The sequence below is a fragment of the Polypterus senegalus genome, chromosome 11 (assembly GCF_016835505.1).
Source record: "Polypterus senegalus isolate Bchr_013 chromosome 11, ASM1683550v1, whole genome shotgun sequence".
NCBI classification, from domain to species: domain Eukaryota; kingdom Metazoa; phylum Chordata; class Cladistia; order Polypteriformes; family Polypteridae; genus Polypterus; species Polypterus senegalus.
In genome coordinates, this window is record NC_053164.1 from 38,604,573 (window position 1) to 38,619,422 (window position 14,850).

Consider the following 14,850-nt stretch of genomic DNA (forward strand, 5'->3'; position numbering starts at 1 on the left):
AGCTTACTTATTTGGATAAGAACATTTAGAGAAATTTGAGAAAGACATTCAATACATGGATGCCAAGATCAGTGCACCACCATCTTTTATAGATGGGGCATAATCACACAATTTGCTTCAGGACTGGCAATGGGAGGAGACAGCCATAAAATGGTGGTGACCATTCTACAAACAGAAAACAAAAAGCCATTGACAGAATAAAGATAAATTAATATAAACCATACATAAGCAAAATATAAGTATACACAAAATCCAAAACTGAGAACAAGAGGTTTCAAAAGCGTAATTACAACAAGAGTAACAGTGCACAAAAATACATCCGGCATGTTTCTTGGAATTGAAGTGCAAGTGATGCCTCCTTGTGTGTTCTTACTTTAGATAAGGAAATATCTGGAGCCAGTTTGTCTGTTTCATTCTGTTTTCTGCTGGTCCTGAGTGTTACTGGAAAGCGGTATTAGATGTCAGTTACGTTGGATTTCATGTAGACTTGGTCTAGGATGCTTGGTAGGTGAACCATTCTACAACAGAATACCACTGCTTCATTAGATGCTAAATAGTGTCATCTGCTGGTCACTGTACTGGAATCAGAAAAATCAAGATTGTAACTATTGGGACTAAAGGGACTGTGATAAAATGTTAAATTAGTAGTAAAAATAGAAACATAAAATTTACTTTTCAAAAAAGACATAAAGCAAATACTCTCCAGTTATTCTCTGAGTGTCTTAACTTTCTCTTTGGTATTTCTGTAGTTCCATGGCAGTATTACAAACATCTGGACAAAAGTGGAAAACGTGTGGATGCACAGATTCGGCCAGAGCTCTGTCGTGGGTCCTATGAGTTCTTGGTATCCCCTTCTGAGAGACAGTTGAACTCATTTTCTGGGGTAATGTATCTCAAAGAAACCAAGTGACGAAGATGGGAAAATGTTATTCTGCATAGTTATAACCAAGTTCCTGCTGAACCCAAGCATAAATTTTATTGGCAAATTTGGTTTAAGAAAGTCATAAATTCATATTCTTTTTTGGAAGTACAATTGTGGAACATAGCAAATTGAACTGGAGGCACTGAGTGGGGAGCCAAAGAGAAGACTGGTGGAGGTGAAGGTCCCACTTACTATGTGGATGCAGAGGCCCACAGCCAGTCATACTGTTGGAATGCCATATTTATTATGCTCAGGAAACCTCAGTTACCACTTTCAATGGCTTCATATTTGTATCTTAAACTTTGAAAATTCTTTGTCATGAAGCTCTCACCTGCCCAATTAGGTCACTGCATTGGGTACTTTTGAGCACATGTTTTGGTAATGCACCTTGGCACTTTTTGGTAGAAGTCGCATCTGCCCTCTACCAGGTCTTACTGAATTTAAATGCCATGTGCTCCCCATTTGCTGATTTCCAGGCACTTCTGAGTTATCCCTTTAACCTCCTTTAAAATATATTGTTTATCTGCTGATTAACGGACAACACATTTTTAGGGTTTTTTTGAGCTTCAAGTCCCCAGAACAGTTCATACTGTGGCACTAATAGACTTTACAACCTGGCTTATCTGTTAGGATTAACAATGCCTCCATTACAACATTTTTTGTCTGCTTGTAGATATTTTAAATTAAGGAATGAGTGACAAGTTTTTAAAAATTGTATTCTTTTTTGTTATTCATTGCCATGTCTGATGTGATCCTTTTGATTTACCTGTCTTTGTATTTTGACTGGTCTGAAGTTATTTCTGTTATCTTCTTGCACAGCAGGATAAGGATATTTGGGATTTTTGGAGAATGAACAGGTTGGCTGTGAGACTGTAATAGTTTCGTCTTGATTTACCTGTTCATGTATTGTTTTGATAGCCAAAAGGTTGTCTTTATATTTGAATAATTGTTGTTTATAAAAAATAGAAATATTTTCAAAGATTAATAGTTTTCATATTTATATTATATCTTTTAATAAATTCATATTGATAAAAAGAATTACAAACAACTATGCTGTATCACAAAGTAGTTGAAAGAGAATAATTGCATCTAATTAAAATGCCTTCCTTCCCTAATATATGTGTGTTTTTTTTTTTGGACAGAATATTGGCACACCTGCTTTTATTTTTATGATTGATGTTTCACTAAAGCCAATCAGAGATGGGACGGTCTACCGAATATGCCAGGAGCTCAGGTCAATACTGGATATGTTACCGAGGTACTATTGCTTTGGAAACTTAGGTGTCCATATCTGTGTTCAATGTATTGAACAGTAAATGGTGTCCCTTCTATACCTGATCCAATGCAAAAGGTTTAATTGTTTGTGGGAACTTTAGAAGTAACACCTTGTAGTGTTAGAAGATCAGCTACGTCAAAAGAGCTAAAAGCAATCTAGTCAAACTAGGGCCCTAAGCAAAATCTTCTTCTTGGGTACCCAACTTACCTTTCCCTAAATCCATTGATTTAGTGTCTTTTATAACGAACAGTTTTAATTTGAACAATATCTCTCTATTACCGTATATAAAAAAATCCTGCTATGAGACGAGACTTTTTTGAAGACATTTTTTCAAGTCCTGTGAGACGAGACTTTTGACATGAGATTGTTTCGAGTCACACCCTCCTCTCAACCATATTCAAACATGCACACGGTCCACTCACATCTCATTCATGTGAATGGTTTTGACAGACACATTTCCTGCTCTCTTAGCTCATATACATTTTTACGTTTTCCTCATAATAAGTTCCCAATTAATGAAGACGATTTATGTCCAAATCTTACTGATGAATTTCATCCCGAAGGGATATCAATAGAAAAAATGAGTACACGGGCAATCCTAGCACCAAGAAACTATGAAGTCAAATGAATTAACATGAAAATTGTTGATCGGTTACATGGAAAATTGGTTAAATGCGTATCAATAGACAATGCTGAAACAGTTGGTGGTGATCATGTGGAAGATGAAAACATCAGCTTACAATGCTCCAAAGAATAACTACAACCGTTAACACCATACAGTCGTCCACCGCCCGAATCACTGTTGAAAGAAGGATGTATCCAAGAATGTAATGTAGTACATCTTCTGTGGATAACATTAGACAACAAATGAGATCTTGATATGCCATTCATATTGAAATGTTAACAATTTCCCATTAGAATAACTTTTGAACAAGACAATTTACAAATCTCAGAGACAAACATTTGAAAAAAATAGTTTATTTGTTAGAGAGAAAGAAACGAAATTCTCTCACGGGCAGTTATATGTTGCGTTGTCACGATGTAAGTCCAAACACAGAATCAAAATTCAATGCAATATTGACAAAAATTTAATTAAAAAAAATGTTTTACAATAAATGTGTAAGTTTAAAAAATATTTGCATGTTAATTTCAAAGCCAAAAAGAACGAAATCGTATAGCGCAAAGAAAAACTTGAACACAACATGAAACATAATTTACTTTAAAATTATTTCGTTGTACTATTTTTTTAATATGGTTAATTACTCCCTGTAATGTAAAAAAGTTACTTCCATTATGCATATGTAACAATTCCATTGAAAATAACAATCTATTTAAATTGTACACTTGCATCCCCATACGCGAGCGGCAGAACCGCAAATTGGTTAGCTTGTAGCGCCGGCCCAGGGGTTGGCATGCAAAGCGAGCAGGGGGTAAAGCCCCCTAGTAAATAATAAACAGGCAAAGATGCACACATCACAAATGTGACTAATTTTTTAGCGAACGAGAGAACTACTTAACGGATTTAGAGCAGGTTTTTTTCTATGAACATTTTTTTGCCTGAATATTCCGGTTAATTTTGTGACTTCTCTCATCATGCTAAGAATCATAGTTTGCTTCCAGGATCGATATATTTGCTCTAATCTGTGACAGAGGCTGCATGCCGAGGGGAGGGGGAAGTGTGACATCAGTAGTAGGGACCTGGGCAGGGCCCTCCTCACTGTCCTGTTTCACTATTACATGGGCGGAGCCAAGGGGCATGTCTAGTTAGTAATGATAATAATAATGGTCAACGGTATTGATGTGCTGTTTACATTTGTTACATAGTAATACTACTATGATTTCTAATAATAAATAAATACTAATAGTAAAAATAATAGTAATAAAATAACAACAACTACTACTACTACTAAACATGCTTAATAAAGTTGTTTATTGCAGCATGTACAGGGTGTTATAGAAGACACTAGTTGGCTGGCACCTCGGCCGGGGTGGATGGTTCCTTACTCGGCCAGGAAGCTGTGATAAAGGAAGGAAATAGATGGATGGACATCCCAACCCGGTTGGTTAGTGGTACATTTTGAGGCCATTATAAGGAATGGACAGAGGTAGACTGCTGTGTGTCACCCTAGTATACTGGGTGGTGTTATCACTCTGGTATGACTCCTGTTTGGGCACCCACAGGTCTGTATGGAAGTAGCAGCTTTGCTGGTCAGCCCTGTTGGGGTTCTCAGGTGCTGCTAGGGGGAGCTACAGGGGCCAGTGGACCCTGGAGTGCTTCCAGCTGTTGCACCAGAGGTATTAAGGTTGGAATGTAGCCATTCTGCCTCATCTGAGGGCAGAGTCTGAAGGAGGAGGACCAGGCTTGCTCAAAGGCGAGTGGAGGTGGAAAAGGAAAGAAATGGAATTGTGACTGATTTACCAAGTGATAAAAACCTGTAAAAGGTATTTTTGTTTAATACAAATATCTTTCCTTGAACCTGTGACATGGTTGTGTCTGGGTGTTTTCGGTACAGGTGCGCCCCCTACAGGTTGCAAGTGTCAAAATGAAGCTGAATATTTTGATATAAAAAAAACATGAGAATGCATCACCTACACTATTACAGTGTATATATCTAAACTTCATTTTGTCCTTCTAATGACAGCAGATAGCAATAAGACATTGATAAAATAAATAAGGTTAACCACCAATAAAATTAACCAACAGCTGAAGTTAATCTGAGCTGATTGTTCTTTTTGTATGTCAGAGATGCTCAAATGGTGCTTTTCTACAGTTCCACTAATTATGAACTAATAAATAAGAAGAGCCTGTGTGTTGGTGAAATTTACAAACATATTCAATGCAACATCCCTCATATGCCAGCTAATGTTAACAGCCTTGAAAAACGTGTAGAGGTTTTGTCAGCTAAGCACTGTAATATCAGATAATATCTGTTAAACACTCTATATCAAAATTATTACTTATAATATTATTGTTACTCCAGTAAACTGCTAACTTTAGTTTAGTGCCACTTGATGTAACATTAGCTATCTTACTGGAAGTTGACAATTTTAGATTTCTAAAACACACTTGTAAATGTAGCACAAGCTGCTTCTTCATGCTTTCATTTTTTTCTTTTCTGTGCTTCTGACTGGTATTGACATGAAGCCGTCTCTCTGCTCATTACTGGAAAATTATCACAACAGGTGACTTGTCATTGATGTTAATTTGAAAATTCATAAAGCAGTAATAACATCATTAGGCATGTTCCCATTGGTCATTTGATCACGGGTCCCACGAGCAGTGCATGATGTGTTTATAGGGAGAGGCGGCTCTGACTAAAACTGAAAAGAGTGGCAACGTGTCATTGTCACACATTAGCTAAAATGAATGATAAGTAACTCAGGGAAGTTCCTCCAGTTACATCTTTATCAGAATTATCACCTAAGTAGGGTGTGATAAAAAAAGTAGGTGGCACTATATAGTTACATCTTAACCCCAGTACCAAGTCCAGTAACAGATGGAATTGGCAGAAGAAGTGCTTTCCCGGTTGCAGTTTAGCAATAGCACTAATCTAAACTATACTGAAAATAAAATAAACTCCTTCTAGTTGGCCTTCAAACAGAGTAGTAACGTCAGTAGTCGATAAAAAGACAGAGAAAAACATGTTTACAAGATGGACATACCAATACATACTGAAAACTCCTTCCAGTTTTACTGTAATCACAGTAATCCTACACAGGCTGAGTGTAACAGCCACTAACCCTGTTTAATTGTGAAGGTTGGATAAAGGTAAAAGAAAGTGTACATGCAGGTGCAAAAATACAGCTTCGCTCTGTAAAAAAATAAGTCGCTTCTGAATCTGACCACCGTCTTCCTCAGATGCAGGTCGTGAATGAATACCCACTTCTGGCAACTTCTTAATTTTTATAGTGCCGGATGGGGCAGCGCTTTGTTATAGGAAGCAGAAACTAAGTTGCCTGTCATCCAGTCGGCAAGTCTCTGAAGTGTGATTGAAAAGGAGATAATGTTAATGACAGCACCCCTCCTCTACTTGGGGTGGAATTGCCAGCCTTTTCAGAGATTTTAAGATGTCGCCTGAGCATTCATGCTTGACATCAACTATGAATGATAACAGCAGAAGAAATCATTCCTAGCTACATGATGACCAGACTGGTAAATCAAGCCAAAAAAAATACGGATAGAAGATCCTCTCATGTATACTCTTACAGGACTACTTAGTACTTACGTACTTCCTTAGAAGGTTGGCGTACTTCAACATCTGCAATAAGATGCTGCAGATGTTCTATCAGACAGTTGTGGCGAGCACCCTCTTCAATGCGGTGGTGTGCTGGGGAGGCAACATAAAGAAGAGGGACGCCTCACGCCTGGACTAACTGGTGAGGAAGGCAGGCTCTATTGTATGCACGGAGCTGGACAGTTTGACATCCGTGGCAGAGCGACGGGCGCTGAGCAGGCCCCTCTCAGTCATGGAGAATCCACTGCATCCACTAAACAGGATCATCTCCAGACAAAGGAGCAGCTTCAGCGACAGACTGCTGTCACCGTCCTGCTCCACTGACAGACTGAGGAGATTGTTCCTCCTCCACAATATGCGACTCTTCAATTCCTCCCCCATGTAAATGTTAACACTATACAAGATTATAGACTGTTATACCTGCCTTGCATTCTCCACCTTGCATTTTTTAACTTGCACTCCTTTTTTATTGCTCTTTAATTAATATTGTTTTTATCAGTATGCTGCTGTTGGAGTATGTGAATTTCCCCTTAACGATTAATATCTATCTATCTATCTATCTATCTATCTATCTATCTATCTATCTATCTATCTATCTATCTATCTATCTATCTATCTATCTATCTATCTATCTATCTATCTATCTATCTATCTAAGCTCAGCTATATATAAATAAATTACAACATTGGAACTATCTAGATGAGAACAGGCCATTCAGCTCAACAAAAAACATCAAGTCGAGTTCTGAGAGTCCCTAAAGTCCTACTGTCTATCACACTACTTGATAGCTTATTCCGAATGGCTATAGTTCTATGTGTAAAGAAAAACTTCCTAATGTTTGTGTAAACTTTACCTTTAAAATTTTCCAACTGTCCCCCTTGATGAACTCATTTTAAAATAACAGTCTTGATCCACTGTACTCATTCCCTTCATAAATTTTAAACATTTCAGTCATGTCGCCTCTTAATCTTCTTTTACTTAAACTAAAAAGGCTCAGCTCTCTTAATCTTTCTTCATAATTCAAACCCTGTAGCCCTGGAATCAGCCTAGTTGCTCTTCTCTGGACTTTTTCTAATGCTTCTATGTCCTTTTAGTAGCCTGGAGACCAAAACTGCACACAGTACTCCAGATGAGGCCTCACCAGTGTGTTATAAAGCTTGAGCAGAGCCTTGTACTTGTACTCCACACATCAGGGCGCTATATAATCTAACGTTTTGTTAGAATTCTTAATGGTATCTAAGTAATGCATATTCTCGATTTTCAGACATTCCATTGTGTATTCAAGTCCTAACCTTTTTACTTCCTATGTGTAATACTTTACATTTACTGACATTAAATTTAATCTGCTACAAACCTGTATGATGACCAAGTGCTTCTGTAATGATTTAATGGATTCCAGATTATTTGCCAATCCACCTATCTTGGTATGTATGGCAAACTTAACAAGTTTTTTACTTATATTCCTATCCAAATCATTTATATTGTGTCACGTGAGTCTCTGTCTTGCACCCCAAAAACAAGGATGAGTCTCAGTCCTTTAGCAAAATCAGCTTTATTCAATTTGAAAAAGGAACAGCGCAGTTATTTATTTTAGCAGGATCTACCACTCTCCTATACATAGACACCGCAAATGGGCAGGGTCAGGGCTAAGTCATTGGCCAGGTTATACTGTTTCCTTCATTTATAATGTTCTTTCCATCACACATTGGCGACAGGTGCTTATAGCATGATCTCGATCTGCTCGTTGTTGTTTCTGCGGTGCTATGCTGTTGTGCTGCAAACCTGCAGTTGCCTCGCCGACAAACAAGCAGTCTTCCACAGATGCGGCAATCGCTCTTTGGTGTGTCGTCCCGCTTTCCCATTTTCCAGTCCTTCACAATCTCCCCAGTGCCCAGTGACTTTCTAAAAATATGTGTCAAGGGTTTCTATATGTAGTTTCTAGCCTCCTTAAGAACTTGAGGGTAAATATTACCTGGTCCTGGTGATTTGCTTGATTTCAGCCTATTTAATCTGAGTAGTCCTTCCCCTTCTACAATTTCTAAATAACTCATAACCTCCTTAGTAGTCTAATTTACCACTGGGAGGTTATCTACTTCCTCACTTGTGATGACCTCTTTGTGATGTAACTTTTAGTTCCTGTTTACTATTCCTGATGCACTTCACCTCCTCCTTGACTGTTCTTTTACTACTAAAATACTGAAAGAATCTCTTTGGTTTGTCTTTCGCCTTATCTGCTATATTACTCTCCAACTGTCTTTTAGCCTCCTTAATATCCTTCTTAATGGTTGTCCTCATATTCTCATATGCCTAAGGCCGTGTTTATACTTCATGCAACGCGATGCATGCTCCAGCGGACACTCCTGGTACGCAAGCATTTTACTGTTTATACTTGCGTGTGTACTTTACGTAAATCTGTACGAATCTAGCAGGTGGCAGTGCGAGATATTATCACGGTGAGAACAGGTTCGGCTTCTCTGTGTTGTGCATTGCCTGGAACACCCATTAAATTCCAATGACACCTTACCGCAATATCTCTGAAAAGGATGTTTAATGATTAAATCCATCAATCCAGGGGTGTGTCCATTCCAGCAAGCATTGGGCATGAGGCAGAAACAATCCCTGGACGTGGCCTCAGCTCATCGCAAGGTGAATACAAGCACACACATATCTGGAGTCATTTTAGCGGCACCAAATCCCCAAATCTGCATATCTTTGGAAGAAAACTGGAGCACACTGTGGAAACCCAGCAGGGAATACCAGCGGTATGACTCCCTGTGAGACAACAGTGTTACCACTCAGCCAACGTGTCACCACTTTAATCACAAAATACACGTTTTCACCATGTCCTTCATTTTTTTTTCTCAGTGGCTCAAATACAGCGCTGTACATTATGTTGCTGTTGTGAAGTTGCAAAAAAAAAAAGACGGCATAAGAGATGGTATGTGAGACTTTTAAAATGTATTGTGTCATTACGATCAGGAATATGCGACGCTTGAATATAAAAGCACCACGACTTTATCTCTATGTCGGCATTTTGCTTCACCACATCGAGCCATTCATCAAACATCGACGCGCACACATCGATCTCATAGGATCCGCAAAGCGGCTTTCTGTCCCATGTAGATAGTAAACAGAGACTCTGACATCACCTTCCGACTTTTATTACACTGCGCCCCCCGACTTTTTGCTGGTACTGCAATTTGCGCATGCGTCACGTTAATTTCAGATAACCTGCTCAGAGGACGCGTCAAATGAATGCAGGGAATGGGTGGTAGCCATGATGCGCGTGTGTACGCGTTCTGAGCGTAAAGTATAAACGAGCCCTTACGATTCACTTTGAAGTTATTAGTCTTTTTCCTCTGCAGCTTTTTTTTAACTATTTATTAACCCACTGCATAGTTTTTTTGAAATATGCTATTAATTTCAAATTTAGGCTTGTACCTGTCCTGCATTTCATGTAAAACATTCTTAAACCTCTTCTACTGCTCCTCGACTGTCTCCACACTTAAAAGCTTATCCCAATCTATCCTCCTTAGACTTTGCCCCATCTGCTCCAAATATGCCTTACCTAAGTTAAACTTTATAATTTTAGTCTTTGCATCTGCACTCTTGAAAAACACTGAGAACCTCTAACCCCTCAATTCTCCAATTCCTCAATTATTACAAAATACTAAATCCACACAGGCTGCTATAATACCATGATTATGCTCTGCTACATACAACTCCAACTCACTTGCCTTATTTTTGATACTTCTAACATTAAAACAAGCTGTTTTTAATATGTTATACCTTTTAAATGTAAACTTTGGGTTATAATTTACATTACTATGCCTTTTTTATTTTTATACTGTTGTTTGTTTCTCCATGTATAGTTACTGTACATTATACTGTATGTATAGTAGAACAATGTTCATGAGAACAGGCCATTAAGCCCAACAGGTTAACTAATCACCTAGGCTCTCCAAAACAACATCTAGTGGAGTTTTGAAGGTCCCTAAAGTCATACTCTTTACCACGCTGCCTGCTAATTTATTGGGAGTGCCTATGGTTCTTTGTGTGAAAAGGAAAAAAACTTTCTAACATTGAATTTTACCCTTAACAAGTTTTCAATTGTGCCCCCCTACTCTCAATTAAGAATAGAGGAGTTAGAGGAACCTCCTCCCAGTTCCACCTCATGTAGATAATGTCAGCTGGTGCCTTGGTAACAAAAGAAAAGAAATCCAGTCCAGTGACACCACAGCGATCTTTCCCTCCTGTTTTCATATATTAATATTGTATCATGTGATCACATGTCCATTCATCCATCAATTTATAGAATCACTAAATTAATTTTTAGGGATTCAAGGAGTCAAATATCCCAGCACCATCTGGTACACAGTAAGGAAACAGAAACCAATCATACAAAGGGCATCAGTTAATTGCAGGGTAGACTCAGGCTGAACCAATTTAAAGTCTAATCTGATGCACACATGTTTAGGATGTGAGAGGAAGAGGTAAAGAATTGTGTCCAAGTCAGATTGAGATACAGTATGAGTGCAGCGTGCAGTGCAACTGTTAGCCATTTGTAGTTCCTGATTACTTATCTTACTCAAAGCTACCATTGCTAATATGGCATTCTCTCCTGATTAGGTAAACAGTGGAGCACTAAAGCAAGAAGGGTCCTCATGTGATATGTATGTGGTTTTGAAAATGCTGAGGTGGCAATTGAAATAATTGAAATAACAAAAAATTGAAACCTGCCCAAAAGTCAAACTTTGTCTACCAGATATGTCATGGATTCTGTTTTCATGATTCCCCTAAGGGATGCTGGAACGGAAGATTCTGCAGTGAGGGTGGGGTTTGTGACCTATGACAGAGCTCTTCACTTGTACAGCCTCAACCCCAGCCAATGCCAGCCACACATGCTGGTGATCAGTGATCTGGAAGACCTGGAGCTGCCCCTGGTGGAAGGGTTGCTGGTACATGTCGACAAATGTCGAGATGCTATTGACAGGTAGGCCCCTCTCAGATACAGTTTCTCTGCCATGTAAAATATCTCTCTGACTTTAAGTGATTCGTAGTTTATTTGCCACGAGAAAAAAATTGAAAAAACTGATTGATCTAGTTCCTTTAGGCACCTAGAACAGAATTTTCCAATTGTAAAAAAAAAGGGGATAATTTCACTATGAATGTAAGTTTTTTTTTGTACTTTTTTTAGTCTCCTGGATAAAATCCCTGAAATATTTGTGGGGACGGAGGAATCCGAAGTAGTCTTGGAGCCTGTTATACAGGCTGGCTTACTGATGCTGAAGGTAGGAACACACTTGTCAGGACTGACCTCCTCAACCATCTGCTTTGGTACCACTGTTAAATAAGACATATTTTAAAAGTGAATCTTTATCCTTCTCCTATGATGTAAACAAAGAAACAGCATTTATTTGAAATAGCACCTTTTTATGGAAAGGCTATAGGTTTGTATTACAGCAAATTCTTAATCAGTGAACTTAAATGAACAGTAAACTTAAGTGAACAGTAGTAGTAGTAATAGTAGTAGTACTGTCACATATTTAGACATTAGAATTCTTGTTTGCATGTCTGACTAACCTGCAATACTTCACCAGTATCCAACAAGAATGTATAGTTAATACAGTGCTGATAGATAGATAGATAGATAGATAGATAGATAGATAGATAGATAGATAGATAGATAGATAGATAGATAGATAGATAGACACACACACACTATGGTCTGAACACACACCAGAATGAATAAAAAGGAAAAAAAAATAAAAGAAAGCATATTTCTAACTTTTTAGTCACAGTCACAGTGAGGCATTTTGTGGCCATATTGCCATTGATTTAAAGAAGCCCCAATAGCATTTCTTCAACACCTTGGAAGTTTTAACATTCTATTATTATAGATTAACCAAAAATGATAAAACACTAAATAACTGATTGCACAAGTATTCACTCCCTTCAAGACAGTATTTAGCAGGTGCTCCTTTGACAGTCATGAAAGCCTCGAGTCTGTTTGCAGAGGTCTCTATCAGTATCTGTCTCTTTCACACTGCACTTTTCCTCATTCTTCTTTACATAACTGCTGAAACTGTGTCAGGTTGCATGATGAACATGTCCAGCCACAAATGTTCAATTAAATTGAGATCTGGACTCTGACTCAGTCACTTCAGGATATTAACCTTGTTGTTTTAATTATTTTTTGTGTATTATTAAATTAAGAGAAGAGCAGTGACATCTGTTGAGCGTGAGGCAAATTGCAGATGATTACGTGAGACAAAGAATGATGCATAGCGGCACTCACATATTGCTGGGCCTGGAACCTTCATCTTGGGAGGACCAGACGTTTCTACATGTTTCCTAGTTTCTTAATGATTTTACTGGACTCCAAAGCGCATTTTCTTGTCTCCATCTCCTCACATGTGCTTTTCAATCCCCTTTTCATGGGGATTTTCCCTTCATTCTGTAGGTTAGCCCTCCATAGTGACTGACCACAAGTGGACCTTTCAGATAAGGTGCATCAATTGGAACTTTGTGACAGTACTGACAGGTGATCTCCATTGAACTAATTCTGTTACTTTTCAAACCAAAAGGCCGCCCAACTGATCATTTAGGTGTGTCATATTAAAGGGGTGGCTACTTCATATCAGATATTTGATCAGATATTTTGTAGTTTATATTTGTAATTACCGGGTGCTCCGGTTTCCTCCCACATTCCAAAGACATGCAGGTTAGGTGGATTGGCGATTCTAAATTGGCCCTAGTGTGTGCTTGGTGTGTGGGTGTGTTTGTGTGTGTCCTGCAGTGGGTTGGCACCCTGCCCAGGACTGGTTCCTGCCTTGTGCCCTGTGTTGGCTGGGATTGACTCCAGCAGACCCCCGTGACCCTGTATTTGGATTCAGTGGGTTAGAAAATGGATGGATGGATGGATGGATATTTGTAATTAATTTAGATTACTTTGCAGATAGCTGTTTTGCCTTTGACATTAAAGAGTCTTTTTCTGTTAATCAATGACAAAAATGCCAAATTAAATCCACAGAGAATTAATTAAGAAGGATTAACAATAAAATGTGAGAACTTCCAAGGAGTGAATACTTTTTTTAGGTGTTGTACCTAATTTCACTTTATTTAATAGAACACCCAAATTAGCCTACTTGATGTACTCCTTACTTTTCTTATAGTAAAAATCTAATGTCAACTTATATTCAAGAACAAAAACAGAAAAGAAGGTTAGAGACCAAATGTTTCAGCTACTTTTTCCAGTATGGGAATAACCTTTACTTTTTTTGTATATTACAAATTCACACTTATGTGTCCCTTCACAAAGTTTCATTTATATTTTTTGTTAGAAATCAATATTGTAATTAAAGGAAGAAACTTTCCTCCTAACAGGACAAATCAGTAATCAGGCAGGAGAAAAGCTGTTCATTGTATCTTTTAATTACTCCTCGGCAAAATGCCTTAGATGGAGCATTCTTCAAAAGCAGTCTGTTACAGCAGGGTCAGAATGAGCAGAGAATAAAAGCAGAAGCTCATACTTAATAATAGCTGAATTTACATAACAGTGCCGATTTGATTGGTTAAAAGACATCAGGTGTTTAGCATAGAGCACAACCAGCCTAAATTAAAGTCTTTCTCCATTGTGTCCTTGTTCTTCAATATCTCATAGTTCAGATAGTACCTTTAAAATTTCAGTGCATGTGACAACTGTCCAGTTTTATTGTTTAGAGCACATCTGCTGATCTCCTAATCATACATTTAGTGTATTACATCAACCTGCTCCTGGTACGTTCTTGTCTTTGTTGTTCACTTGACCTTTCTCTGGTTTCCTGATATGCCTGAACATATTTCTGACATGTATTAGCCCTTTTTGCTATTTCTTTAAGATGAATTCTGTTACCCTAAAATTATTCTTCCACAATTTCCAAATATATCATACCATTAATAATAAAATATAGTTCTTGCATTAAAATAAGCTGGTATTTTTACCTTTTATTGTAAACTGCTAAAGTGTAGTGAATTGTCATGGAATCACATCATGAATGCATCTCAGATTTGCACTGTGGTGAACTGCTGGTAGTAGGTCGTGAACCCGCCTGACTCAGAAGTGATCTCTTTGCAGTGTGAGTGAATAGGAGTCAAGTGTGTAGAGACCATTGTTAAACACTGTGAGTGCAGCACTTCTTGGTGACGTCATCTGAGTTCTCTCTCTGGCACCCCCCGTTTACCTGCACGGCGTCACCGCTATGCAGCACCCATCGACAGTGCAAATCCTATTCTTGTAGCCAAGCAAAATGCCATGTACTCAGATGACAGATTATCTCAGTTCAAAGACTTCCACTGTGCAAAATAACATCAGGACCAGAATACAGTAATCCCTCGCTATATCGCACTTTGACTTTCGCGGTTTCACTCTATCGCGG

At 38.3% G+C, this 14,850-nt stretch overlaps 1 protein-coding gene across 1 annotated transcript in view; it reads left to right on the forward strand.

Annotated features, from left to right (window-relative positions):
* Window positions 1-14,850, forward strand: part of si:dkey-13n15.2 (protein transport protein Sec24C) — a 92,777-nt gene that overhangs the window by 39,571 nt on the left and 38,356 nt on the right. Inside the window, exons 8-11 of the mRNA XM_039768422.1 lie at window positions 750-883; window positions 2,065-2,180; window positions 11,235-11,426; window positions 11,631-11,724. Coding sequence (XP_039624356.1) covers window positions 750-883; window positions 2,065-2,180; window positions 11,235-11,426; window positions 11,631-11,724 — 536 coding nt within the window. The remainder of the gene's footprint in view (window positions 1-749; window positions 884-2,064; window positions 2,181-11,234; window positions 11,427-11,630; window positions 11,725-14,850) is intronic.